Source organism: Lachnellula hyalina, assembly GCF_007821495.1.
Source record: "Lachnellula hyalina strain CBS 185.66 chromosome Unknown contig00045, whole genome shotgun sequence".
Classification (NCBI taxonomy): domain Eukaryota; kingdom Fungi; phylum Ascomycota; class Leotiomycetes; order Helotiales; family Lachnaceae; genus Lachnellula; species Lachnellula hyalina.
Genome location: NW_022157159.1, coordinates 17,459 through 43,994, shown reverse-complemented (window position 1 = coordinate 43,994; position 26,536 = coordinate 17,459). Strand labels below are relative to the sequence as shown.

The 26,536-nt window shown below is 47.9% G+C and overlaps 4 protein-coding genes across 4 annotated transcripts; all 4 read left to right on the top strand.

Moving 5' to 3' along the window:
* Window positions 1-125: 125 nt before the first annotated feature.
* LHYA1_G003870 (uncharacterized protein) lies at window positions 126-3,962 on the top strand (the record flags this gene model as incomplete). Its single annotated transcript, XM_031148836.1, has 2 exons — window positions 126-399; window positions 472-3,962. 2 exons carry the CDS (start codon window positions 126-128, stop codon window positions 3,960-3,962), a joined length of 3,765 nt encoding a protein of 1,254 aa, XP_031006437.1.
* A 4,765-nt stretch (window positions 3,963-8,727) lies between these two features.
* On the top strand, window positions 8,728-9,906 carry PCL1 (PHO85 cyclin-1; the record flags this gene model as incomplete). The annotated part of the gene is made up of 1 exon (XM_031148835.1): window positions 8,728-9,906. One exon carries the CDS (start codon window positions 8,728-8,730, stop codon window positions 9,904-9,906), a length of 1,179 nt encoding a protein of 392 aa, XP_031006409.1.
* Window positions 9,907-18,956: 9,050 nt separating this feature from the next.
* Window positions 18,957-20,901, top strand: LHYA1_G003868 (uncharacterized protein; the record flags this gene model as incomplete). The annotated part of the gene is made up of 3 exons (XM_031148834.1): window positions 18,957-19,587; window positions 19,637-20,084; window positions 20,130-20,901. Coding segments are annotated over 3 exons (1,851 nt in total), but the record flags the coding sequence as incomplete, so codon positions are not given.
* Window positions 20,902-22,734: 1,833 nt separating this feature from the next.
* Window positions 22,735-23,566, top strand: LHYA1_G003867 (Uncharacterized protein; the record flags this gene model as incomplete). The annotated part of the gene is made up of 2 exons (XM_031148833.1): window positions 22,735-23,035; window positions 23,061-23,566. The coding sequence occupies 2 exons, from the start codon at window positions 22,735-22,737 to the stop codon at window positions 23,564-23,566; spliced, it is 807 nt and encodes a 268-aa protein (XP_031006405.1).
* Window positions 23,567-26,536: the final 2,970 nt, after the last annotated feature.

Here is a 26,536-nt window from a genome sequence, read left to right as displayed (position 1 = left end):
CTCTTCTAACTCTAGATGAGTCCTAGGCATCGCCGTCGCCAGAAGTCGAAGCTAGGCCACACGCTTCGTTCTGTAGGGCGTAGAGAGAGTCTGTAGGCCTTTTGTTGCTATTTTTAGACGCGACAATGGCCAATTTGAGGGACCAAGCAGCTCGTCGTCGATTAGACCTGAGTCCCATCACAACCTCTCTTAACCCCCCTCCACAGCCTCATATCTCTCAGACTCCCTCCTCGACTCTGTCTTCGGTTTCGTTGAGTGCGCCATTCGGATACAATCCTGCAACATACACGCCAATCAGCGCTGTCAGGCAGTACAATCCCCAACAATGGACCCCTTCACCGGTTGTACTATCAGCCACAGACGGTAGCAGCCATTTCCCAAGTCGCCCGGAATCAGAAGGTAATTCGAGTCTCTCATAATATCATACAGACTATCATCAAGTTTGAGGCGCGTCTAATGCCAGTCTTTTAGTAATAGCCCCTGCCCCACCTCCTTATTCCCCACCACGGAGCCAACGTACATCAACCATATCTAATGACGAACCGGCTTCTGGAATTTCTCCTGCAACTAGAGTCTCTCCAGCAAATGTGTATAGATCGTCTCCTGAACCAGCTTCATCTCATGCCTTCCCTCCACCCCCTCCAGCTTCTCGAAGCAGGGCTGGATCGAATGATAGACCACGAACATTATTTGGCATATCTGCTTTTACTAGACAATCTGCGCCAGAAGCGCCACGGGTTCCAGCTGAAGTCATTAGAGATCAGGCTCCAAATTCGCGAATCACGGAACATCGACCTATCCCAATTGTCGCGGAGTCACCAAGCCCGCCTCAATCAGTAGAGGAACTGATCTCACCTGACGAGTCGAGACCACCAGCTTCTAGGAGGGCTGCATCCACGGGTGCTATTAATACGCCACCTTCATCACGCTCACGGGGCTCATCATCATCAAGATGGGAACCAGGAATGCCACTTCCCCCACCCCCTCCAGGACCTCCACCGCCACAATCCAGGTCCCAAAGCGCAACTCGGACTGCAGACCGAGTGCTGTCTCCTCCCACTCGAAGGCCTGGTCCTATGTCAACTCTGGGACCAGTGCCTCCGACACCTGCTGGCTGGGTTGAAGATGACATTTCGGGAAGGGGAAGGTCGCCTAATAGAGGGCTCACAATCGATACATCTAGTATTAGTTCAAGTACGGCTGCGGACTCCAATTCAGGCTCAAGTTCGTCAGGCCTCATAAGGTCTGGTCATGTGAGGGGTGAGCCAAAGAGTATCCGTGAAAGGAGAAATGAGAGCAAGGCCAGGAAGAGTGCCAATATCCCTGCGCCAACAAGTGCTGAAGAGAGATCAAATAATCCTTGGGTTGACGCCATTACCCCAGCCGACATAACAGTGCCTTCGACGGTACTTGGTCGAAAATCTACTGTAAGAAGATCAACTCCAAGAAGTGCAAGGTTTCCACCCGGAAGCGCTGAGGCTCCCAGGTCGGGTGACCGGTCCATGCATAGCACACCCGGCCCGAGTACGGGAGGAACAGGATCAAGAGGCTCTACCCCTCGTCCACTGGCCTCCTCGAGTCGTCCTGAAGCTCCAACGCCACCATTCTCGCCAGGCCGAATCACTTATAAACCCAACTCTGATAGCTCCCCAGCAGTGCCCCCGAAAGCGCTACCGACTCCTCCCCCACAATCGAAACTCTCTATAGGATCCCCTGCTCGTCCGCTATCACACATCCTTCATATGCCCAATAATGAGGCGACCACGGTTCCCCCTCTAATTCCGTCGAGGCCAAATTCACGGCCTAGCTCTCGTCAATCCACCCAAAGTGAGGCACCTCAATTATTGCCATCAGAGCACTTTGCTCGAGCTGCGATAGAACGACATAAGGCTTTTGCGAGTAAAGAAGCAGCAGCAGTAACTGATGAGGAACGGGTGCGTATGTTCGCTGACTTCATTGTCACTGAATCACGCCTTCGAAGAGAGAGATACGCAGGGGCAATAGATGCGATGGGTTCAGAAATTCTTGAATTAACTCGTGACCTATTTCGACCTTACAACAGCCCGCGCAGAGAATCAACCGTATCACGGTCAAGTGGATGGACACCTGAATCATCTAGTGCTCCTATGTCTCCCCCATTGTTCACACATAGAGGGTCCTTGTCGGCGGCTCTACATGATACTCCTCAGTTGCAAACTAAGCCTCCGCCTGAGCCAGCGACAGGGTCCTCTTCGTCTTCTCCAGCACAAGGAAGACCCGAGTCGACTTGGTGGACTGGGTACATGCCATCCTTGTCGCCGATTCCCAGTATGAGCGTCAGTGAAGCACTAGATGGCTCAGATTCAAGAGGGAGGCCTTCAAGTAGATGGTGGGAAGTGAGTCAGGAAGGCTCAAATGGTACTCCATCAATGAGACTAGAACGGTCAAAGCGGGAATCCAAATATATGGGGATGCCAAAAGAGCTTAGAGAAGCGCTTCAAAACGGAGACCCGTCAGCTCTCGACAGTGGCAGTGGGGTGGCAGCAGCCGGTCCAAGTAATCAAACGGCATATGGACCGGATGAATATCCGCCAGAAAAAATGGGCTGGCACGAAGAAGTTGCAGCATCTCCACAGCCTCAACAAGCAACTCTCACATCTCCAGCAGCTTTCTCGCCGGCACCCATCACCCCTAACCCAAACCACCTCGACGTCTCCCGTCTCGTAACTTTGCCACCACCTTACCCCCGCCATCACCCAGCAGTCAACAACAACCACCCGGACCTCACCTCAATCCGCACCCAAGTCCGGGTCCTCAGCGACTTCACCGAAGTCGAAGCAACCAAAGAGCGCTTCCTCAAAACTTCGGCCCAGATGCACGACGAAAATATGACCGCAGCCTCCAAGCGCCGTAACTCACTGCGCGCCAATATCCAGCGCGAAATTGCTGCCGGCAGCATGTCCTACTCGGACGCCGCAAAAGTCGAAGAAACAGCCCTGCAATCAGAGCAAGAAACAACAAAAGAAGCGTCGAAACTCGACTTCGAGCTCTTCCAATCCCAAGTCGTGATCCCGCTCAATGATCTACTAATGGATCGCGTCTCGCGAGCTACCGAGCTCTTCGAGCAACTGCGCTCGAAGCTGTTTGTGGATGCGCAGCAAGCGAGTCCGAATCTGACGCAGGAGGAAGGGGATGAACAGCCTGAGCTACTCGAGAAACTCACGTTGTTGAAATGGATTTTCGAGGCGCGCGAACAGCTGCATAGGGAACTCTTCGACCTACTGTCTGATCGCAATAATCGCTACCGCGATATGGTGATCACGCCGTACCGCTTGGCAGGCAATGAAGAGAAAGTAAAACATGCGGTGAACTTCTTTGCTGAGGATGCGGGGAAGAGAAAGCTGGCATTTGAGCAGGAGATCCTGAAGCGCACGGAAGAATTCATGGATATCATCGAGGAAAACGTTGTGCGCGGTGTAGAAGTACAGCTGTCTGCCTTTTGGGATATTGCGCCTCCGCTTTCCAGGATCACGGAGAAAGTGCCCAGGGATATTTCAAGGGGCTTCCATATCCAGATTCCTGCAGCCGAGTACGATGAGAATCCGGCGTACTATGCGTTCCCGATGCAGTATCTGTATAGTCTGGTCGGGCACTGCGAGAAGAGCACGTACCAGTTCATCGAGAGCCAGACGAACCTGCTGTGTCTCCTGCACGAAGTCAAGAACGGAGTAACACTGGCGAATTGCCGGCTGATGAAGACGCAAAGGATCGCGCAGGGCGAGAATGAAGGACATGTGGAGAGGGAGTTGAAGGATGTTGAGAAAGATGAAGAGATGCGGTTAACGGACGACTTGAAGGAGAAAGTGAGGTGTGTGGAGGAGCTATGGAGTAGTGCGTTAGGGACGGAGTTGACGGGGGTCAAGGAGAGAATTATGAGATTCCTGGTAGAAACAGGTGGATGGGATGATGAGGCGAATGAATAAGGATAATTTTTGGTGTATTTAGTTTATTCAAAGGTTTGGTTCCCTTGACGGGATCTAAGGAGTGGCGGAGTACGATATGTTTGGATACCCATTGAATTCCGAAAATGAAGCAAATAATATTGGAAATAAGCGGATACGAATGAACGGTGAATATTTGAGCAGATATGTAAATAATTGAGAAGACGAGACCTTACATACCTCCTCGGAAAATCTGCCTCCTGGAGTGTGCTGGTGGTGCACAGGGAGGATTGAATTCAATAAATAGAGAAAATGCAAATACAATACTTACCCCTCCCCTCGAAAGTAAGGTAGGTCTTATAAAAGGTCCACCAGGGATAGATATGCACAATGCACAATGCACAAGCCTATTTACAGTACGGGAGGCGCCAGACAATGCTGACACCACACCCGCCCTCCTTCGCCTATTGCATCGTATCCCAAGCTGTCGGTTCGGTTCAGCTGTCTGTCCAGAGGACACACGTACACACCTCCTTGCATATCTAGGCACAGAAGCTTATTTATTCATAGGTTTTGTAGGATTTGCTTACTCCACATAGACATGAGTGTACGTGTGCGATGCGGCTGGAAATAGTGGCGTCGGATAAGAAGCTGGGGAGAGATATAGTAGGAGGGTGTGGGCGAGAGTGTGGTGTGATTGGTGAAGGAAGGGAAGCCGTAGGGAGGAATCGCAAATGATATGTTTGTGAGATCGCGAGATAGTCTGTGAAACGAGTTGTCGTAAACGGGAATGTTTGTAGGATGATATTGCAGTGGTGGTTGGTATATGACTAGGTACTTCAATGCCCTCCGCGGGGAGAGGCAGAGGGGGTGTTGAAAAGTAGCCAGGGCGAGAGCGTGTCGCTTTAGTACCCTTTCGAGATGTTTCAAATAAAGCGAGCCATCCAGTGAGAGTCGACTTGATGTTGGTCCGCTTGACGATGTCCATTTAAAATACGTACAAACAATTACGTGGCGATGAGGCGTAAAATCTGGGCTCAGAGCCAACACAACTACGGTTGGGAAGAAATGACCCAAGCAGCTACAAATCTTTGTGCTTCGTTGAGGTCAAAATAAGCAACCTCTGTTTGGCGAGTTCTTTGCGACAGAACATGACGTTATTGATCGACCAAAAAGGATTCAATTGACAGAAGGAACATACCGCTTCATGATCGCCATATTCCCTACACTGGATGGGCTGCAACTGCTTATCATATAGGAGGATGAGGATAGTGAAAAGCTGATGAAACACAGAAAGGCCAAGTATAAACAAATGCGGGGAGGAAGGATCCAAAATCCTGTGGAGGTTCCTCAAGATCTAACAAGAGGAAGAAGGCACCTACTTCGTGCTGAATGGAACGGTGTAACTTGAAATAAGGTGAAACAACTTATTTACCACCGCAGGATGCCAACAGCGGGCTCAGCAGATCTTTAAATGCAAGAACAATAAGACAGCGGGTATTATTAGGACTTGAGATTGGCGCGCAGCACGAGATGGAAATAGAGCGAGGCAGCGCTTCGGCGCAACACTGCAGCCGCGCTTGGATGCCCATAGCCGCCGTCTGTCTAACCGCCATCCTCTGGATGGGCGTCTCGCTCTCATTTTTAGATGAAGCACTGACTTGTTTAGTATGAAGGAATCGCGAGTACGAGAAGCCACGGCTGTGAGTGGACGACAAGGCTGATACAGTACGGTGATGCAAACAGCCAAGATGACAGCAGTTTTGGAAGAAATGAAAATCAGGTGCGGTAGGCCATGAGCATCGCACAGCCACAGCGTTGCAGCGCAGTACAGTACAGGAGGGGTACCTCCGTACCCCTCCCCCTCCCTCTGGTGACCCCACCAAATTCAAGGGATAGAACTACTGCTAGCCATCGGATGGGAGTTTGAAAGTAAACTTACATTACGAGCTGACGACTACTGCATGCATCGTGACTGCGAAGGTGACAAGGCACGGCACGTACGAATTACCTAGCCAAGGTCTTGTCAATAGGCGGAATGGGAGAAGTGAGAAAGACTGAGAAAGACTGGTCGTGACTTTGTTGAGGGGCAGTGAAGATGGTGCAGGTGGACACTCTAGCCATTCTAGAAAGGGGCTGGTGTTGCTGGGTGTTTCACTTGCTCTCACCCAATCAGCGGCTTCAAACTCTCTTTGCTTTAAACTTCGCCTTGTGCCCAGCCAAGAGCCAAGCCTGTCTCGTCAAAGCCTTCCCCCACAATACATACAATTGCCTCCTTTTTCCGACACTACCGGTACTGTAATGCTGCTGTACTACTTGATCGTTCAGATACTCGCGCACGCCGAGTTCAGTAGTCGTGAAGCCAGTCAAAATGAAGATACCCTACCGTAGAGGTTCTTCAGCTCGGCCCCAGCAGGGCATAAGTCGAGATGAGCCTCGACTTAGGGCCCAGCTTGCATGAAAACGAAGCACTCACAGATGCTCAACACCAACCAGCAGCGTGCAAGAGTTTAATTGTCTATCTCTGTCTCTCCTCGGCAGTCGTTGGTGGGTGCAAAGCCTCACAACGCGTGGTACAATCAGGTGGCGGCCTCACCGTTTTTGGCGATGCATGAATAAACAAAGACGGGATTTGACCATCAGCATCAGCATCAGCATCATCATCATCACCTGCCAAGTCATCTCTTAACCTTGTTGCATACTCCATACAGGGAGGGCCATCACGGTGTCTCTGCGGCATGATCGCTGGCATGAGGAATGATAAGATAGATATAGATGACCGTGGAAGATGATCCAGCCATCTCTTCGTATGGAGAAATACATACTTGAGGAAAATTAATTGGCCGTGATATGATATGTATCCAACCTCCCCCTTCCTTCCGTGCATATAGATAAAACATAAAACATCCGGAAGGAAGAATTTGTCTCTCTATCCTCAACAAACTGTACGGTTCGGCCATACGGTTTGGTGTTCGATATTGCTTGTTAAGACAAATCCTTCGCAACGTACGGCCTTGCAGCATATATCTATTGCAATTCCTGGGGCTATTGGCAGGAAGAGGAGCGAAACGAAACCTCCTGAGGTGACTGGTATCCACTGTTCCTGTTCCCGCTGATCCTTTCTGTGTCCTGTTCTACTGCCTTGCGCTCTCCCATTTCCACTCATAGGAAACAAGAGAGGAGTACGAATCGAGTACTGTACCTACCCAAGGTACTGAGCATTGACAATCCCCAGTGCCACAGAGTGCCACACGGTCCACACCCTTACTTTCGACAGCGCCGGCAAATCAGTGACCACTCTTGCGGATCTTACCCCTGCCCATCTTGATCGCCTTGCGTCCGCTGAAACAAGGGGCATCAGCCAGCGTCGGCGCCTCTACAACGGGCCACCCTCCTAGAAGCCAGGCTGGCCAACCATCGCGCATTGAAGGGTACATTTCTTGACTGGAGACCAAAATAATCAGATCGGGCAAGGAATGGATGGGTAGGAGGGTTAGGGAACAATAGGGACCAAGACAACTCGTCCGAACCAGATCGTTCAAACCCTAGGGACCACACAGAGGCCGTAAAGGGACCGACCCCCAAAGCGCCATCTCATCCCATACTTCATATATATCCTCGAATATCCTCTCGACTCTGAAAAAAGACTCTCACCATCCACTTTGGCCCCTCTCTCCACCCTTCACCGCAAGTAACTCCTTTTCTCCATCGACCTGGTTGTCGAAGATCCGGATAGAGTCAGTTGCAGTAGTTCGTCACATTTCCCCTCAGGAGTACATCATCTTCGACTACTACGAAACAACGAGAAACGAAACACCGACGGAAGAATTGCCAATCGATTCGAGCCTATCATCTGCGCATAAGTCGGCCATAACTCTATTCGAAATTTGGGCTGTAGGAGAATAATAATACACAAAACCTCGCATTCATCATATTCTTCATTTCATCCACCTGAATTGCACATCTGAAGTCGCGTCTTCACATCAGCAGTACAGTAACAGCATCAGCCCGGGGCAGATCCTTCAGGCTGCAAGCGAGGCTTTTCAGGGACAAGGAATAATCCTCCAAGTCGAATCCGGCCTTGTTGTCACGATCACCGTCACGGTCTCACCTCACGGACGTCGGTCAACTTACTTCGCCAGAATCTACCGTACTTACTGCTGCTGCGCCAGCATCGAGGACGTATTGTTTGCCTTCTCAACATTACCACTAGTATTTCTTGACTTTTTCCGCTGGCTCGGAATATCTGCAGAAACTTCACTCGACTCAACTCAAATCGAATCATATTCGCATCATCTATTCCTCTGGGATTATTTACTCGTCGGCACTCACTTACTTACCTCGCTCCTGATCCTACTAAGGGCTAAAATTCGCATCCTTCGCCAATCCCGTCGCAAATCCGCTAATTCATCCCTCATCCTCATCCTCGCGGCCGCTCCACCAATTACGACACCGCTTTCGTTTGCACCCAATCGCCTTGAGCCACAGCCTCGCTTCACGTCAGCCTTCTGCTCCGCCAGCAATAATACCTACCTACCTCCAGTGCTCCACCCCTTTGTCAATTCAATTGTGCCTCCTCCTACTGGGGCCTTTGCTATTGTCGACCTGTTCTAATATCATACAACAATAGAACAATAGCACAATAGCCTCCAACTTTTACCCATACCTATCCTCATATTTTATTCTTTTGTATTATCCATTTGTCTTTACCATCACGCATCTTCTTCCTCCATTCGAGCCTTGGTCGTTACAACTAGATCTTACAACACCACATTGTCGATACCTACAGACAACATCCTCAGCAAGCATGCCTTGCATACCCCAATCTTTAAATGAGGCTGCTCTCGAGCACTTCATCTATACACCTGTCAGCACCCAGATGGTCAGTTACCTCGCAGCCAAGGCTACAGAAGTCATTCAGTGCGAACTTCCACCTATGCAATCGAGTCACCTTCTACCCTCACCTCCGCAAACACCACCGACCGACTCCTCTGACCCTGACCTTCCCTCCCTCGAACGATTCATCAGTTCTCTAGTCCGAAAGTCAAATGTTCAGGTACCAACACTCATGACTACCTTGGTCTACCTCGAGCGTCTCAAGAAACGGCTACCACCAGTCGCAAAGGGCTTGAAGTGTACTGTCCACCGAATCTTCCTCGCAGCACTCATTCTCTCCGCCAAGTTCCTCAACGACTCATCGCCAAAGAACAAGCACTGGGCTGAATATTCCAGTGTGCGGGGTTACGAACCATTTGGTTTCTCACGGACTGAAGTGAATCTGATGGAGAAGCAACTCCTCTACCTTCTGGACTGGGACCTCAACGTTTCAGAACACGACCTCTACCTTCACTTCGATCCATTCCTGGCACCTATTCGGTCCGACATCCTGAGACAAGAGGAGCATGCGCGCGCGAAGGAGAGCAGGAAGAGAGCCAGAGAGCAGCAGAAGACGGAAGAGGAGGCAAGTCGCATTCAGTACGAAGTTGCAAGTCAGTACTGGGTGCCTGGTATCGAAGAGAAGGACCAATCTTTCTACCAAGGTCAATATCTCGATCCAGCTTCGATGGCTATAGCACGCCCGTCCTCTAGAATGACCTACGACTCACCACCTCCCACTAACGAAGTTCCTGATTTGGCACGAAGTGGTACCGCCGACACCTACTCCACCGTCTCCTCCTCGTCTTCATCATACATGTCCAACTACTCAAGACAAGGCACCCCGGTTTCGAGTATCGGCAGCAGCTACCTGGAAGAGATCGAACAGGCATATGGTGAATTACCCCAGCAATACACCCAAAGTCCTACCCATGTTGTGCGGGACATTGTTCACGTGCACATTGCAAATCAACACATCGGTACCGGCAAGCACAGCATGTTACCTTATGAGATTGAGCGGGAGGTAGTGGAGGAGAAGGCGGCGAAGAAGCCACGACTTGGAGGAAATATATTTTCGAGATTCTTGAACAAGGATAGGCAATACGCGTAGTAGTGGAGGATGTACTAGACGACTTTCTTTTGTTACATACGATCACAGATGAGGCGCATATGGGCGGGGTTTGATGTTCATAGAGGAGCATCCGGGAAAACATGTCTGCATTTGCATCATTGCGATGGCGTTGGGGAAGCGAAATATACCATATGGGCTTAATGTTACTCATTGACTTGGCAAGTCCAATCTGAGGACCGCCGAGTCACTACACAGTCATAGATTGTACTATGAACACAGAGGATTATACTCTAGAAATGAAACGTTATCAAACCTACTTCATTCTTATGTTGCAATGTCTCGATTGATACTTTTTGATTTTGCGACACAGCCCCTAACTCCTTTTTAACAGATCGAGGCGAGTCCACGTGATCGCGCCACTACTTGTAACAGCCCCTCATCTCCATCTTCATTAATTTGATGGAGAACTCATGGCTTTACTTGTACAACCCCCACCAAAACCCTACCTACAATTACAACCTCAACCTCAGCACTCCACAATCATAACTTCGCTCATGCACACTTTTCAGCCCCAAGTTCGTATTATCAATTATCAATACCGCATTAATCTCCTCCTCCAATATCATTACGGGAAGGATTACTGTACCCTACAATCCTCCCCACAACAATACGGCCCATTCCATCCACACACAAGAAAAAGGCTCAATCTAACCTCAGTAAACGAACGCGTCCGCATCCAATAATTTTAATGGTTTCGAAACGAAACCTTACTTGAGATATGCGCGGCACAGGTCAAGTCAACTTCTTGGCTTTTACAGTACCCGTACTGGTAAAAGTTTGAACCGTGTCCCCTCCCCCTCACCTCATGCAACTTGCAAGTACAAATTTCCACGGCTCAAAGGGCCAAGGGTGAAAAGAAGAACGTTTGAACTACGGAGTATACTGTACGATTACTGTCCGTATTTACTGTACATCATTAATTAATTAATTACGCCGTGGTTTCACACGTACCTATACGGAGTATAATAACGTCATCCGTAACGAGCGCAATCCTTCGTATCACTATCGCATTCCTGCGATCCTACGCCAGCCAGCCTCGTCTTGATCGGGTACTCTACTCGTAACACGGACTGAAATGGGACGGTTTATGCATACAAGTATTATACGAGTAATTAAGTAATGCGTGATGTGTCTTTTGCTTTGCTGCTGTACTGTTTCCGGGGTATGGATTTGTGAATGGGAGATGCAATGGGATGCTGAAGGTTTTTTCGAAGGGGAAGGGATAAGATGAGTGAGGGATGTTTTTGGTTTTGTTTTTACTTTTTCTTTTACTATTACTTTTACTTTGTTCCTCAGGGAGCAAGCAGGAGCAGTGAGTGAGGCTCACGATGAATGTCGGTAATTACGTACGGAGAAACCCAAGAATAGGGGAGTGGAGAGATGGAGTTCCTTCTAGCGTCCTTCTAGAAGGTTTTGCTTGGCGCTCGTTCTTTGGTTCAATCACTGAGTTGAGTGAGCGAGGTTTAGGAATAGTCATGGAACAGTACCTATGGTTGTGGCGTGTTACTATTCAAGGATGGATGATTTGCCAGCCTAAAATACGTTGTTTAGTGGAGGGGTTTTCTGTTTCTATTTTTCTTTCGAGGAAAGAGAGTACCGTAGTTGGTTTGTTTACGGGGCAACGCTTCCTTTGAGGAAGAGGCAAAGCAAAGCTTGATGTCAGATTATTGTTACGAAGTACATATTCGAGAATAGTACATTTGTCACGGATGGAAGCGACGATGTGGAATGAATGGATGGAATGATAGGAGGAAGCGGCGTTTTTGAGTTCACGAGGCAACCTTCGACCTCCTTCCTTCTTGCTTCTTGCAATGGAAGTGGATGGAGGCCGAGGCAATGTCATTCTTCCACTCCATTGAGCCTTTGATTGTTCCTTCGGACAACGCGTGGGAATGCAGGTAGCAGTGCCGTTGCAGTTGGGGAACGACCGAGGTATGGCGAATCTTTTCATGTCCAAGCTTGATGCATTTTGAGTCAAGCCTCTTGACCAGGGAAGTACTTTTATGCAATGGGTGTGTTTTGCAAGTCTGTATTGCTTCGTTGCAGGGCTCTGGACGTCATTGTATAGCATGTGGCAACGGTCCGAATCTTTGGCAACTTCTTTGTTTGTCTTTGACTTTGACGATTGATTTGATTTGACTTGGGTTGAGAATCGTGATGCTTTTTTCTCATAGTTATTAGTCAGAACAGCCATTAGTCCTAACATGTCTATCTTGTTTTTATTTTTGGTACTCGATATTGCTAGAACAATATTCCTTTGCTGATCTTGAGCTTGAGAGTTCTCATGAAAGCTCTCACGGTCATACAAGTACAAGCTGTTTCTTCAAGTAAAGGGCAGTGAATAATGACTCGATTTAATTACTTTCTTATTGTTTGGCAGAATTTTAGATCGGTGGGCCGGAGATCTACTTGGAATGAATCATTGGAGGGAAGGTGTGATTCCATGATCGAACAGGCAGGAGTGTGCATCAGGACATTATTCATCGCTGAAAGAGGGTTGTCATACGCCCAGAAATTACAATACTGTGTGAGTATCTCACCCTCAAAATTAAGAATCATAAATCCCCATCTCCACATTTTTCGTTGGTGGAACACCAATCAGTCTCCCAGTTACTTGTGCAAAACTCTTGGGCTCGTCGAACTCTTGGCAGGGGTAGATGAGTTGGGCGAGCTCAGATGTCTTGAATCTACTGCAGTCGATTGTATATGCTTTTCATCTAAATAAAATCTCGCAGATTTCCAAAAGCCAAATGCTAAATCTATAAACAAATCACAGCTTCAACACTGCTACCACCCTCTAAATCAATAAACCCCAGCAGCAAAATCAGCCTCTTCGAACAATCCCGCCTTTTCAAGCTCCCACTCCATCTTACTTTCCAGGAAGTCTGGCAGGAATTCAAAGACATCACGAGCAACCGCCTCAGTCTCCACGCGGACGTGCTCATCTTCATCCTTGCACTCGCAGAAAACCGACCCCCTGAAGGGTAGGAACTGTGTCTTCCACAGTTGAAACGATGTTTTCACAGCCGAGAGAATCGCAGGACTGTTTGCGGCTATGAAATCCCCTGTCCCGTAATCCTTCGTCAGGCCGTCGAAGAAAGCTGTTGCGAGGATTTTGAGTTCTCTCCTGTTATTGGTGTCTTGCTGGACCATGTTGAAGGCCATCCGGCGTTGCACTTCAGGTGAAGCCTGACAAAACCCTTCTGGGAGAATCGCCTCTACCTCTTTTGTGTAGTAGTCGTACATGATGGCTTTGGTCTGTAGGACACGTTGGTAGGCCTGTTCGTCCTCACTTTGGAGATCCTGCTCCGTTGGCATCCAGTCTTTATATCGAATCCAATCCACTATTGGCTGAATAACTTCCTCAACCCAAGCACGAGCTCGCCTTTTGCGTGCTTCGAAGCTGGAGAATTGACGATATCCTGGAGGAAGGAACCTGTCGAGACTGAAGTTGCCCTTTTCGAGTTCAGCTTCGTACCTCACAATTGCCTTTTGCACCGAATTTTCACGCTCGTAATCCCAACCAGAATTTGTGGATTGCTTCAGCCTACTTTCGATAACTTGGTCAATGTAAAGCTCGATTGCTTGGCTTGCACATGCTTCACTGATTGAGCCGCGGCCATGCTCTTTGAGTTTTTCATAGCTGGGAAACAATGATGTAGGTTTTTTCTTGTCCTGTTGCGAGGATATTCCCAATAGCATCCAATAAATGCGATTTAGAAGCAGCGGCGGTGCATTCCCTGAGCGACCAAGGAGAAGTGCTCTGTAAAGTACGACTCTATCCTTTATGTTCTCGGCTGCCATCATTCGTTGAGCGTCTGTTAAGCCCCATAGGTCCTCAAATGCAGAAGGTGGAGCAAACTTCATCTTATTGTACTCCCCGACTTGGGGTGCGGCGGCTTGGACAATGTAGAGATTGAAGATGAACTCCTCCGTACCATAAACTTTGGTAATGTACACTTCTTCCTTTGTGGGACTGTCGTCTGTGGGGTCGATGTGGTGGAACTCTCCTTTGTCTTGGGCATCTTGCATTGTCCGCATTGTTCTTTTCATATCCCGCCTGGAATCTCTTTCCTTGACGATACCTTTTTCCAGACCCTCTATTCCCTTCGCGCAGTGCTGTGTCGCTTTCGCAAGTGCAGCCAAGGCTTTCTCTGTTGCCGGCCGACTCCCCTTCAGCGCATCCTCGATCGCCTTGTGATTTCTCTGAAGATATTCGAAATTGGTCAAAGAGTGAATGAGAGTCTCGTCGAAAGGAGCAGTACCTGCACACGTTTCGCGGCTGCAGTAGTGGTCTTGACGCTGGGAACACGCGCTGAGAATGTCGTTGCAGAGCCCTTTGTGTCCGAAGAAAGACTCATTAACCACCTGCCACCAGAACTCGCACAACTTGTCGCAATCAAAATTTACCCAGTGCCTCCACTTGTTTTTAAAGCCGTTCTTTAACATCTGTGAGAAACTCTTCAAGCTCATGATCTCCTGGGCTTGTTTACTAGCTTTCTGAAAACCGATCATGAGACAACGGGGGCAAGTGCAATTCTTCTCGTAGTCCTCGTCATGACAGAAGTCGTAGATTTCTGACGATACTCGGTTGTAATAGAGGTATAGATTTGGAACGTCTTTCTCGCCCAGATCAAGGTTCTTTCCAATAATAATAGGCTTACTCCCAGAGGCACGGGCTATCTCGTTCTTGTCGATTATCAGCTGAGCTAGAGCCATGAATAGGATTTATTTGTGGTCCCAAAGCCAATTTTCATTCGATTGCGGCTGCTCATCATGATGATGTTCCTTGGCTACGTCTGTGTCCGCGACGTCCTTGCTTCGGGTTATCGTGGGTGTTTGTATGGCTTTGGGACTGGAGGGAGGAGATGAGGTTTCTCTACTCTCGACTTTTGATGCCTGTGGCTCGGCGCAGCTAGAGATCGAGATCTTTACCTTGTACTTGCTAGCTTTAGCCATGTTCTTGTGGATCCATTTATGAGATAACGGAAATGTTTTGTTCCGATGAAACACTTTTTGCAAGGAGGTCAGTCATTCCTTCAGGGAGCATGCGGAGTTCTTACTGACTTGGACATAACGGACACTCGGGCTCGGACGGGTGGTTTGAGCCCGCACTTGAGTACTTCTCTAGTTCCGTGGCTACTCATATAGTATCAGCGCTGTTACGAAAGCAAGGAGATTTCTCGACTCACTGGTGTCTACAGTGACTGATGGAGGAGACTCGTGACTGGTTTCGGCAGGTAGGTCCGTGGCAGGCATATTGACTCCGGAAGGGATCGAGCTCTAGGTTCGTATATGCAGGGCAGTTCTTTATGACGAATGTAATGTTAGTCCGCTAATAATATTCGGAAGATTGGTGTAGGAAGGGCCGTATAAATATTGGTCGTGTGAGTGAAAGAAAGGTGGGTGTGTATGTCTGACTCTTAACAAGGTGAATATTAAATGCATTGAACGTGGCCCTACTCTAACGAACGAGTGGAGATGGCAGATAGAATAACCAGAGACTTTCTGTAAGTCGCTCCCTTCGTGACAAGTTGACATCCTTGAGAGGTTGAAATGGCCAGTGCTAGTCTACTACCTAGAAGTAGGACTTGACTCGCATACCAAGAGCGTTGTCTAAGCTTCGGATCTTGTAGACGCATACGTAAATAAGTCTTTCGAACATCAAAACCCTTAGGTGGAGGAAAATGATAATCAAGAAACCTATGTTATTACAAAGTAAAAAAAACAATTCAATCTGTAATGCTGTGTTATCTAAAATCCCCACCATCCCCGGTCCTCGGCCTTCTGAAATATAAGCCTCGCTGGTTATCCCCTACCAAGCCCTCAGACACGAACTCAAAAGCCTACCCAAGTAAGATTCATAGTAACAAACCCAGAAGCTTATTATACCTCTCCACAGCCACAGAACGTCACGTTGTAGTGACCTAAAGCTCCCGGGGAGTAGTTGACTGTCTCGCTGGTAGTGTAGTCCGTTGAGTAGGTGTGGCGGCGGGTGAAGTTGCTTTCGATTCGCTGAAGTCGAAGTCTGGAATGCGGTTAATCAATCAACACGTAGTCATCTAGAGGGGTAGCAAGGGAAACGGGGATAGCAAAAGATGCAAGAAGGACGGCAGTCCAGAAAGAATGCCAACTACGACAGAGGAATCTGTGGTCTCGGCACGAAGAAGAGGATACTTCTAATAAAGACTTGAAACGCAAAGGTATTATTACGTGATAGTATCAACATCCACCTCGCGCCTACTCTTTGCTGGCTGAAAAAAATTATTCTTAATCTATTATCTATCCGTAGAATACGCTACAATGAATCGAGAGATAGCCTGAAGGTAGTCAAAGCCCTCGTAGAGAATTCCCTTGCACCTAATTTGCATTCCAAACATCCGAGCAAGAGTAAAGCCTCATGGAATGTCTTATCAAGGAAGCCCATGCTCGTCAAGACTATCAGAACCACGGCTAAGGCTTCTGTGTTCCTTCATCTCGGTCACTGAAGACGCCATTATATCGCTACTTTTGGGTATGGCTGCCCATATTACCAAGGTTTTAGGGTAATGTAGGTGCTGGAGTTGCTGGCACGTTGTTCGGCAAAAGGGAATATTCTGCTCCTGTCGTGTTGGAGTGCTGATGTGGGCCGGTGGTGTTGCCGGGATAGAAAGTGTGGAGGGTAGGTAAGGTATGGTCGGTTGAGCGGCTGATGTTGGGTTGCGAAAACTGTGGCGTATCAAATGGTCGGTATTGGGTGGGCAATGCTAATGGACCTGAGTTAGTAGAATCTTTGTGTTGATGGTAGCTTCCCATCGCTACAGTAAAGGGATCTTGCGAAGTATTGAATGAGGAAGCAGAAGCAGAAGCAGTTGGATTGACCTCAACTCTGGTCCCATCTCTCTTCAAGGCCCCTGACGAGCTGGATGCACCAACAGAATGCGACATCGGCGTGTACATGTAACCAGGCTTGAGCTTTAGGGGAGTTGTAAGCCATTTGACGTATGCTGAGCGATCGACTTCCGCACGAATATCATAATCCGTGATCTGCAACCACAACAAGCGTCCAGCTTCGTCCAGCAACGAGACATCATGAAGTCGTTCTGACTCCTCAAGGAGATCCCATATCTTCCTTCCAGTCGCAGAGGTATCCCAGAGGTCGGCTTTTCCTCCAAGGGGAAGATTCTTGATCGCTCGAAGCTCGTCGGCTGTTCAGGTCAGCTTCGAGGCTATTTTGAACCTCCTCCGTTGAATTGGGTGAATCTTACCAGTTGGGTTGCGGCCATAACGCTCAATAATCTCGTTGATACGAGTGGTGCGAGTTCTCGGGGCGACAGACATTGCGTTGAACACTCAGCAAATGTGATGGAGAGGTTGGCAACAAACAAGAAGGTAGCCAAGCATGATGCTGGGCGGTGGGAAGCGGGGAAGGCAGGAGCTCTTAGCTAAGTCCGGATGTTATGGATGATATTGAATCCGAAGTTGATCTAGACATAGATTGAATTAAACATTTTTCAATCAAAATCATTAAAGCAAACAGTTTGACAGGCGACTCTAGGTGCTGCATATGTTCCGCTGTCCGGAGCGTGGCGCGTATTCATGAGACCTGAAAAGCAAAAACCTACTTGGGCACTTGTAGGTTTTAATTCAAAATACTCCCGACTCTCCTGCCTTAGAAATTTGATAGGAGCCGAGTAATTTGAAGTTTGCCATATTTTTTTTCAACTCCTCTATAGTACTCGCAGCTGAGCGGTATCATAACTTGATGGGGTTATGTAACGTTTTTGTTCCTTTTTACTTTTGGGAAAAGGGGGATAAACAAAGGGCTGGCTAAGCGAGCTGGGGCCGGCTGCACCTGTTCAACAACTACATAGGTACCTAGGTAGGTATGTTAGGTGATGAATCATATTGATAGCAAAACTGGAAGAGATGTTATATTGGGTAAGAGCTAAATGTACTACCGCAGGTTTAGCTCCATCTGAAATCAACACTGACAGACAGTACTTGACCCGGGGTAAAAGATGAAACAGCAGTCAAAACAATCAACACAAACAGGCAATGTTCAGCCAGCGTACTTGCCAGAGCCAGCAGATCTCAAGAGACGTAATGTAATTGCAGACGCATTCAAAAAGTATGTCATCAAATTAAGCGGCAAAGAATACAATTGACACAGGAATCTTCAAAATCTTCAAAATCTTCAACCCCCCCCCCCCTAATATCGATGGAGAAAATACGATCAACTCAAACAGCATAAAGCAGACTTGGTTTTCCAACTTGCGGTGAGAATCTCACATGTACCGCTTCCAAGACTGGCACCAGCATCGACAGACATTATCTAGTCCTTTATGTGTCGTCCAAAACCTAGCGCGCTAGTGACAGCCTTGACTCTCGATGAGAAGTAATCGATTATGAAGGAATCTTAGATGGCTGACAAGGGAGAGGAGAGACCTTTATGAATACTAGTACGAAGGTATAACAGAGTCCCGTTTCTCGTGTTCCTAGCCTGGTCCTACATCCACGGGTGTTTCATGGTTGCAGAAAAGGTGAAGCGTGATTGGTAGTGAGTTGGCCGCATGAAGGGAGACCTCAGGCTGCTCAAGCACGTCAATTGATTGGATAACGCGCCCCCCAACCTCCGCATTATTCACGGTAAAGTCTCCCACATGCATCCCATCCCATCTATTCGACAGTCAATCGTCAGTCGTAGAATGGCCAGCGCAGCACCAATACAGAGCTGAGTAGTGAATTATTGGGCTTGTCCGCCCCACCACGAATTCGGTGGCTGGTATGGTATGGTAGACTTTGAACCCCTCCACTCCTAAACGGTATCGTATCTGTCGCATCTTGCACTCCTCTTCCTATCAATCTTCTACTTTCTCTATATCCAGTTCCGTCATTGCCTGCTCTTGCATTCTCACGGACTCATATTCTAGTCTGTGCCGCGCAAGTGATAACCAAGTAGGCAGACGTGACAGAGGTCATGGGCATATTCACAATACAGAACAATATCCACTTCTCCTTGATATCACTTACAATCGCCCCCGGTACAGTTCTCGCACTCGCACTCCTCCTCTTCGTTTACCTCTACATCATCCACGTACGGAACAACCCGTTATCGCGCCCGACCGCCGCGGACCGAGACCAGCATAATGGCGACAATCGAGGAGCTGGAAGGCCTGTTCGACGACCACCCTTCCTTGGACGCGTCTCTGCAAGACTTCGAACCAGAACAAAGCGAGATAGGCCAGTCGCCCCGCTTTGGCTATCCTTCTCATCATTCTGGCTTCCGCTCCGACAGCAGCTCGGAGATCGAGGAATCAATCTCGGGAGGCAGATTCAGCCCGCCCGCTTGGAGACGAGACGGAAACGGCAATCGAAGCAGCGGCTTTTGGAATAGGGGCAACAGCAGGTTGGGGAAACGAAGTAGGGATTCCAGGGAGAGTAGCCCCGAGTTCGAAAGTGCGGATGAGGGTGCGGATGGGGGCGCGGATGAGACACTTTTTGCTGCTACAAGAACGAGGCTACCTACAGGCTCTTTGTCACCAGAGAAGCAGAGAAGTCCGAGTCCTGATCCTTTCCCGAGTGGTGGTGGGGATTTTAGAAGCACATTTGGAGGCAAGAAGATCAAGCAGGAAGATGGCCATGAAGTTATTGCACCGTCGATTGAGAATCCGAACAATTGTACGGAAACCCCCCCTGCTTATCCAACTTGCATGACTGACTATATAAGATATTCGTTTTGCTGTCAGGGCAGAAGTACAACATCGTACAGAACCATTCGAGGCCGCTTTTGAGTTTGTAAAGAGCAAATTCAATATTATGAAAAGGTCGTGGTCATCTTTTATCACTTCCGTCGCTGTCGCATTACTTTCAATATTAGCCTTGCGGTCGTTATTCCAACCAGGCGTTCTTCCTCCAGTCCCGGACTTAGTTAAGGTGGCAGGACTTGCGAAGGCTTTCGAGCCACTCATATTCTATTCGGAAAATGGTATACAACAAATTGGGGATCTGCAAGCTACAGGTGCTGCTGTTTGGGATTTGGGGGAGAGTGTGCGCTCTACAAATATGACGTCTGCTCCTATTATTGTCAAAGAGCTCGATGACTTGAGTGAAAGTCTGAAGACATTAGCCATAGAGCTAACTCGGTTCTTCGCAAACGTCGACGGAGATGTTGACGGGTATGTGGCCTTCACCTGACCTGGTATAATTTTAACATGTTATAGAATATTAATAGTTATGGACTGGGCAAAGCGCGAGTTGTCACAATTACAAATGCTGCAACCATCAGCCCTTACATCTGCATTCGACAACATGCACAACTTGTTCAGCCGCTGCGGTCTCCTTGAGACCTCATCGGGAGCATCAACTGCTATAGGCCAGATTGCAACGTCCATTTTCGGGCAGACATCTCCCCAAAGAACCCGCGCAACCCTACAGCGCACTTTTATAGAATTTCTCTCGGTCTTAGAAGATTCCATCAACTCGGAACTGCAACACTCCCTTGCGCTATTTGCATTGTTTGAGTCTATCGACAAACAATTCCAAAACCTAGCTCGCACCGTCATCCGTGAGACTACTGCACAAGACAATGCTCAAGATGATATGCTTTCGTCATTATGGACAAAGCTCCTTGGCCCTAACTCCAGCACTCTACACAAGTTTGAGAAGAACAAGAAGCTGCTCGGCAATATTCGCGCCAAAACTTTCCAGAACAAGTCGATCCTCCTTGAGCATAACGGCAAGCTCTTGACGCTCAAAGCCAATTTGGAGAGTCTCAGGAGGAAGCTTGTTAGTCCTCTGGTGCGTGTTAATGGCAGCACACTCGGTCTCGACGAGCAAGTTCGGGGTCTCGAGGAAGTGAGTGGATATCTTGGTGGTGTGCGGGAGAGGCAAAAGGGCAAATTAATGGAGATGCTGTACGGATCTGGTAGAAGTAGTGGGCATAGAATTACGGGTGCTGATGGTAGAGGAGAGATCGAGGGAGGCTGGCATTAACGACAATGCGAGCTGTATTATGGGACACATGGGTTTGATTTATTTGGATGGTGTTATCGGTTGGGTAAATATGGTTGGGGTCACATGGATGGAGTGCGTTTGGCGTTCTGTTTCGTTTTAGCCCTTTGCTGTATAGGCAGTCTGCGTGGTAATTAGAACAGTATCGTCGTGTTCACCTAGGTACTTGCTTCAATGAATAAATCATGAAACCCCCTTCCCTCGTGTATCACAATATGAAGAGAACCTTCAAATCGCACATATTAACTGCCCGCGCCCTGTCTTGTAATTTTATGTGCAACATAATAATCTGTCCCGAGACAATTTTCGCATGTAAAATTCCTTTCAAAGGCCACCACAACGCAAGTTAGAATTCACTTCTCTCAGATTCTTCATTTTTCACCTAAGATAAGCTGGGGAATTACAGGTCAAGTGCCATCGTTTATGCAAAATGTATTCAGTAACCAAGTCTTAAACACTCTGCCCTGCGCTCCCCTCAAGCTTCTTCTCCTTCTCCTGCGCCAGCATCTTCGCGTTCATCTTAGCCTCCATCTCATCCAAGTACGGGGTCATCTTGACGCTTTTGTTCGGCTTCGGCTTTCTGGATTCGCAGAACACGCAGCACCCCTTCTCCTCCTCCTTCTCCTCGTAGTACATCGGGCACTTGGTGGGGGGGATGTGTGCGGCGTAGTCCTCGTCGTCGGACTCGTGGATCCAGGGGTGGCGGCGGCGGTAGTGTTTCTCGGCGTCGGCGACCATTTGTTTGTAGATGGTGCATTGCTTCATATTTCGGAGGGTGTCGGTGCATTCCGTGTAGGTTGTGGTGGTGTTGAGGCACATTTTGGGGGGTGTGAGGGTGCTTGTTTGTTTGTTGGGTGGTTTGGAAGGGAGGCTTGATGGTTGTGGGGGAAGAGGATGGGGAGGGAGGTTTGTGTTTAAAGTACTGAAGGTGTGATTGAACGATTCAACTGGACAGCATTCAATATTGTTCACAGGTATTGATTTTTCATTCCCTCTAGGTTGTGATGAATGTTCAAGGTCATAATATGTTCGATTCCCAATAGTATGTTTGAGTAAGACAACCTTGCTGTACTATACTTGTTTGCGTCCAAGAAACAAGAGCATCATTGCCAATATGAGAATTAAAAGGAGTTCGGGAAAGCGTCAGACATTTTCAATACTTTACTAACACAAACAAGTTCACAATCCACTATTTATCCAATCATACCAAGCATCACGAAGACCGTTTATAATACAAACAATAGTTAAACAGACCCTGGATCGTCATTTTAGAGCTGGTGTATAATGGCGTGGTTGTTATTATAGGTTGTTTTTTGAATTGTATACGCAAGTCAGCGACTTCCAAAGTCGTTTTATATAAAATATTCCTTATTCCGTTCGGGACTCAAGTCTCTCAGCTCTTTTCTCTTTTTCGAGATTATTAGAACTTATTCATTACAACATAGTGGGAGTTGTGAAAATCTTTGTACAGGGAGGGGTAAAGACTTTCAATAAGAAAATCCGTCTATGAATTGGAATAAAAGGATTTGATAAATCTGCCTGCCTCCTCCTCCTTTGGACTTGACGGAATACTTTAAAGTCCTAAATTTCTTACTTGTCACGAGGTCTTATAAAAAAAAGCGGGTTGTTGAAGACCTTGACGGCTGCCGTTGGTGGACAAAGTAGCGCATTACTACTACCAACAGCAGGCCAACTTAAATCTGCAACAAGCCTACCTAACATACACGATACAATTCTACTCTAGCTTGACAGTGTACACCCACTCAATCTCCCACTCGATCTTAGGCACTATAAAATTTATTCGCTCAGCACCAGATGTCTTCGGTAAAGATCCAGCTCATGTCTGATCTCCATCTCGAGACTCCACAAGCAAGACCGACGTACCAGGACTTCGAAATCCCGCCAAAATGTCAATATCTAGCCCTCCTAGGAGATATCGAAAATATAGGGGACAGTCGACTCTTCGATTTCCTTGAAAAGCAACTAAGATCTTTCGAAGTTGTCTTTTACCTACTGGGAAATCACGAGCTGTTCGGAATGACCCGGCTGGAAGTCCAAACAAGCGTCCGCGCTTTCGAACATGAAATGGAAGAGCTCCGCTCCTCATTAGGATCAAGTCTAGGAAGATTTTTTTTTTTTAGACCAAACCAGATATGACCTTACGGAAAAGGTGACCGTGCTAGGATGCACGCTTTTCTCTCATATCTCCAACGACCAGCAAGAATCCGTATCGCTCTTTTGCTCCGATTTTTCAGAGATACAAGACTGGACGGTGGATACCCATAATGCAGCCCACCGCTCTGATCTCCATTGGCTAGATACGCAAGTCGAGCATATAACACAACACGAGCCGCATCGTAAGATCCTGGTCTTCACTCATCATAGCCCGACATTGCTTGAGGACGCCAATAATCCTAGACACCTGGATGATGCTGCACAAGTCCGTTCTGCATTTGTTACAGACCTGTCTGAGCAAGAGTGTTGGAAAAATGCAAGTGTTAAACTCTGGGCTTTTGGACATACTCATTTCAATTGCGATTTTGTGGATTCGGGGACGAAGAGGAGAGTTGTGGCGAATCAGAAGGGGTATCGCAGGTCAGAATTGGATACATTTGATGTAACAAAAGTGGTCGAGGTTATATATTAGAGGTCAATGGATGAATGAGCAGAAGCAAGCAGATACTTGAGCCACCATCAATCGTATCTCTTCAATGGTCATTGGACGGAACGGATGGGAGGATAACATTCAGGGTCTACCTGACAGCTTATCGTAAATGAAAGGGTGACGAGGTATAGATTTGAACATATAGACTTGTTCTCATAGGTGTGATGCTCGAGGTCATTCTTCCCATCAGCTGCATTGGCATGCAGACCGAGCATTACCTGTTGGGGTGAGGCCGCCCCCCAGTGCTACCATGCAGAGCAAGGAGATCCTCGAGCCAAATCGTGCAGGGGATTCCTTTGTCGGCGAGGAGCTGGCAGACCTCATAGCGATCATTGCTGACAGCCGAATTGGCTCGCTTTAACTTTTGGGACTGGGAGATACGCTGTATGAGGCCATTGCATTGGAGCAACGCCGTTTTGATAGTTTCCATAGAGACAGCTACGGGTACGTATGATCACGCGTGTCGGTCTACACCAGGATTAGTTTGTCGGATTCTGTGAATGGGGAGTTCAAGTAGCTCTACATAACACTTAAGCCCGATCTCGTACGCCGTCATCCCATCCTCAGCAAATTTTCTCCACAATACAGTCGTTTGAGCTGGTGCCTGTCAGCTGAGTTTTGCTTCACAATGTTGTGAAGTCTTGAATTTGAAGGGGGAAGAGGGAGGGGAAGACGAAGACAAAGGTGCATCAAAGGTCAGATAACTAAGCAGCCACCTAAACACTACTCGTAAGCCCCAGACGCGTTGACGCCGGAATCTCCTTTGGAGCTTTGTGATGCGCCACGCTCACTCCTTCAGCCAGTTGAGTGTCCACAGTTAAGCGCTTTGGACCATATTCGTCACATTATCCCGAGGCTCAGGCCAACATGTCATTGCCTACTTTATTTCGAACTCCCTACCAGCACCACACCCTTCTACAGCCGTGAAGCATTTCCCTTATTTTTGTAGCACCAAAAACGTACGGGAATAGTGCCCTGGCGCCTAAGGCCGTTGCGTGCCAGATCTTCTCGTCTACAGCCTGATCTGAACAATAGGTATCTATATTCTGCGCATGGAGGTCTTCCTTCTGGGCCGGCCGGCGGCCACGAGCAGCGGCTACAGACACTTTCCAGGTTTCAATGGAATTGGCAAGTCCAGTCAGAGCACTGTTGGTTCTACCCACGTAGCGGTCGATATATGCCCCAAAGCTTGTTTCTACGATATGTGTCTGCCCTCCAAAGTTGTTTGCGGACATATTATACGCAGCTTGTCTCCTTCAATATAGTTATTTCAATCAACTTATTTCCCGCGTTGCGTCTTGCAATCATTGTATTCCATCTATATACTTCCCTATAATTACTTTTCCTGCGTTCAATATGGGTTGTGGCGGTTCAAAAGAAAGCTCTCGTGGGCAATCTGCACCGAGGCCCACTTTAATTCCATTACACAATGTTAGGACACCTGCAAGAGGTTCACATCACCAGCAGCCCCCTCACCGAACGAAGGGGCCAATGACTCCAAAAATCAGGGCCGAGTTCTTGAATGCCGCACAAAGGGCGTTCGGACGCCTAGATTATGGTGTGATTGGCGGCACTGCACTTGCTCAATATGGAAATCGGCGGACAACATCGGATCTGCATGTGATGGTTCCGCATAACATCGTCGACGTTATAGAGGATCATTTAGTCCAAAATGGAATGGTACGAACGGTGGGCCGAGGTTTAGGGTAAGTGCATCATTAAAGAATTGGGTTAAAAACTTTCTTTGGGTGGTAGGCTTTGGCTCCATTTTGCTTTGCTTATCCCCCATGTTATTAAAACTGGCTGATAATATATAGCTATGTTGCATCAGATGGAAACTGCTATGGTCTCGACATTAAATCGGACACGTCCCTTGGCCAGACCTTTGCTAAACCACGAGCTCAGGATCGGATCATGTCCGTCGATGTTCTCTTGAACTCGAAAGCCTACTCATTCATGTCCCGAACAGGCCCTGACATGCAGCAGAAAAAGGCAAACGATGCACAAGATATTGTTTTCCTCGTAAACTTAATGAGGAAAGACAACAAGATTCCAGATAGACGGCAATGCCGATGGGTTGTTGATTATGACTTTTGGACATCGTTTTGCGCAAGTTACCAGGGTGCAGAAGAGCTTTTTCAGGCCCTTGGTTTACAAAGAGATCCAATGCCAAGTTCAAGCAACAGTGGGACGAGAAACTCGAACTTGGAGACTCGTCGAAGTATGAGTAGCGGTCACGGTCACCATTAAGAATGTATATTGATAATCACTCAGAATTGCTCCTCGTGATCTGAAAGTTTGGATGACTTGGAAGGCACAGAAACCTCTCAGCACATATATCTTCTCTTGAAGAAATGTCAGTGCTTGAATAACAACTTAACTTCACTGACTGAACCCCTTTCATCCCAGAATTGACTTGATCTCGAGCATCCGTTGAACTGCAAAATCCCACGGTACCACATCCCTCCCCACAGCTCAAGAAATCAACGCCAACACCCCAGCCACAACCCAAGTCGCAGCCAAATACGCCACATTCAACCTAACCTCCTGAGTCGTCGAAATCGCCTCATTATACTCGCCCAACTTCGTACTTAGGTAGGTACACACTGCCCCTGACCCACCCACCCTTTCATAAGCGAGGAGATTAAGCGAACCGTTCGGGGTATTCGGTGGGGTCGGGGGTGTCAGAACGTGAATGCATCAGCATACCTTAAAAATCGTTGATGGGTGAGAGCCATTCCCCTGTTACAAAGCATTCATCCGTAGAAAAAAATGAAATAACTAAAAAGACATAGATGAAGAATCAAAAGCTATCAAAGTTGTCAACCTCTCGATGACAATACCTTGGAGACCTCAGTTCCCTTTCAATTACAAATATTATCGCACCTCCGCTCCGCTCCTATCTTCTCCACCACCCTATGAACCTTCTTCACCTAGGTTTATCAAAATTGG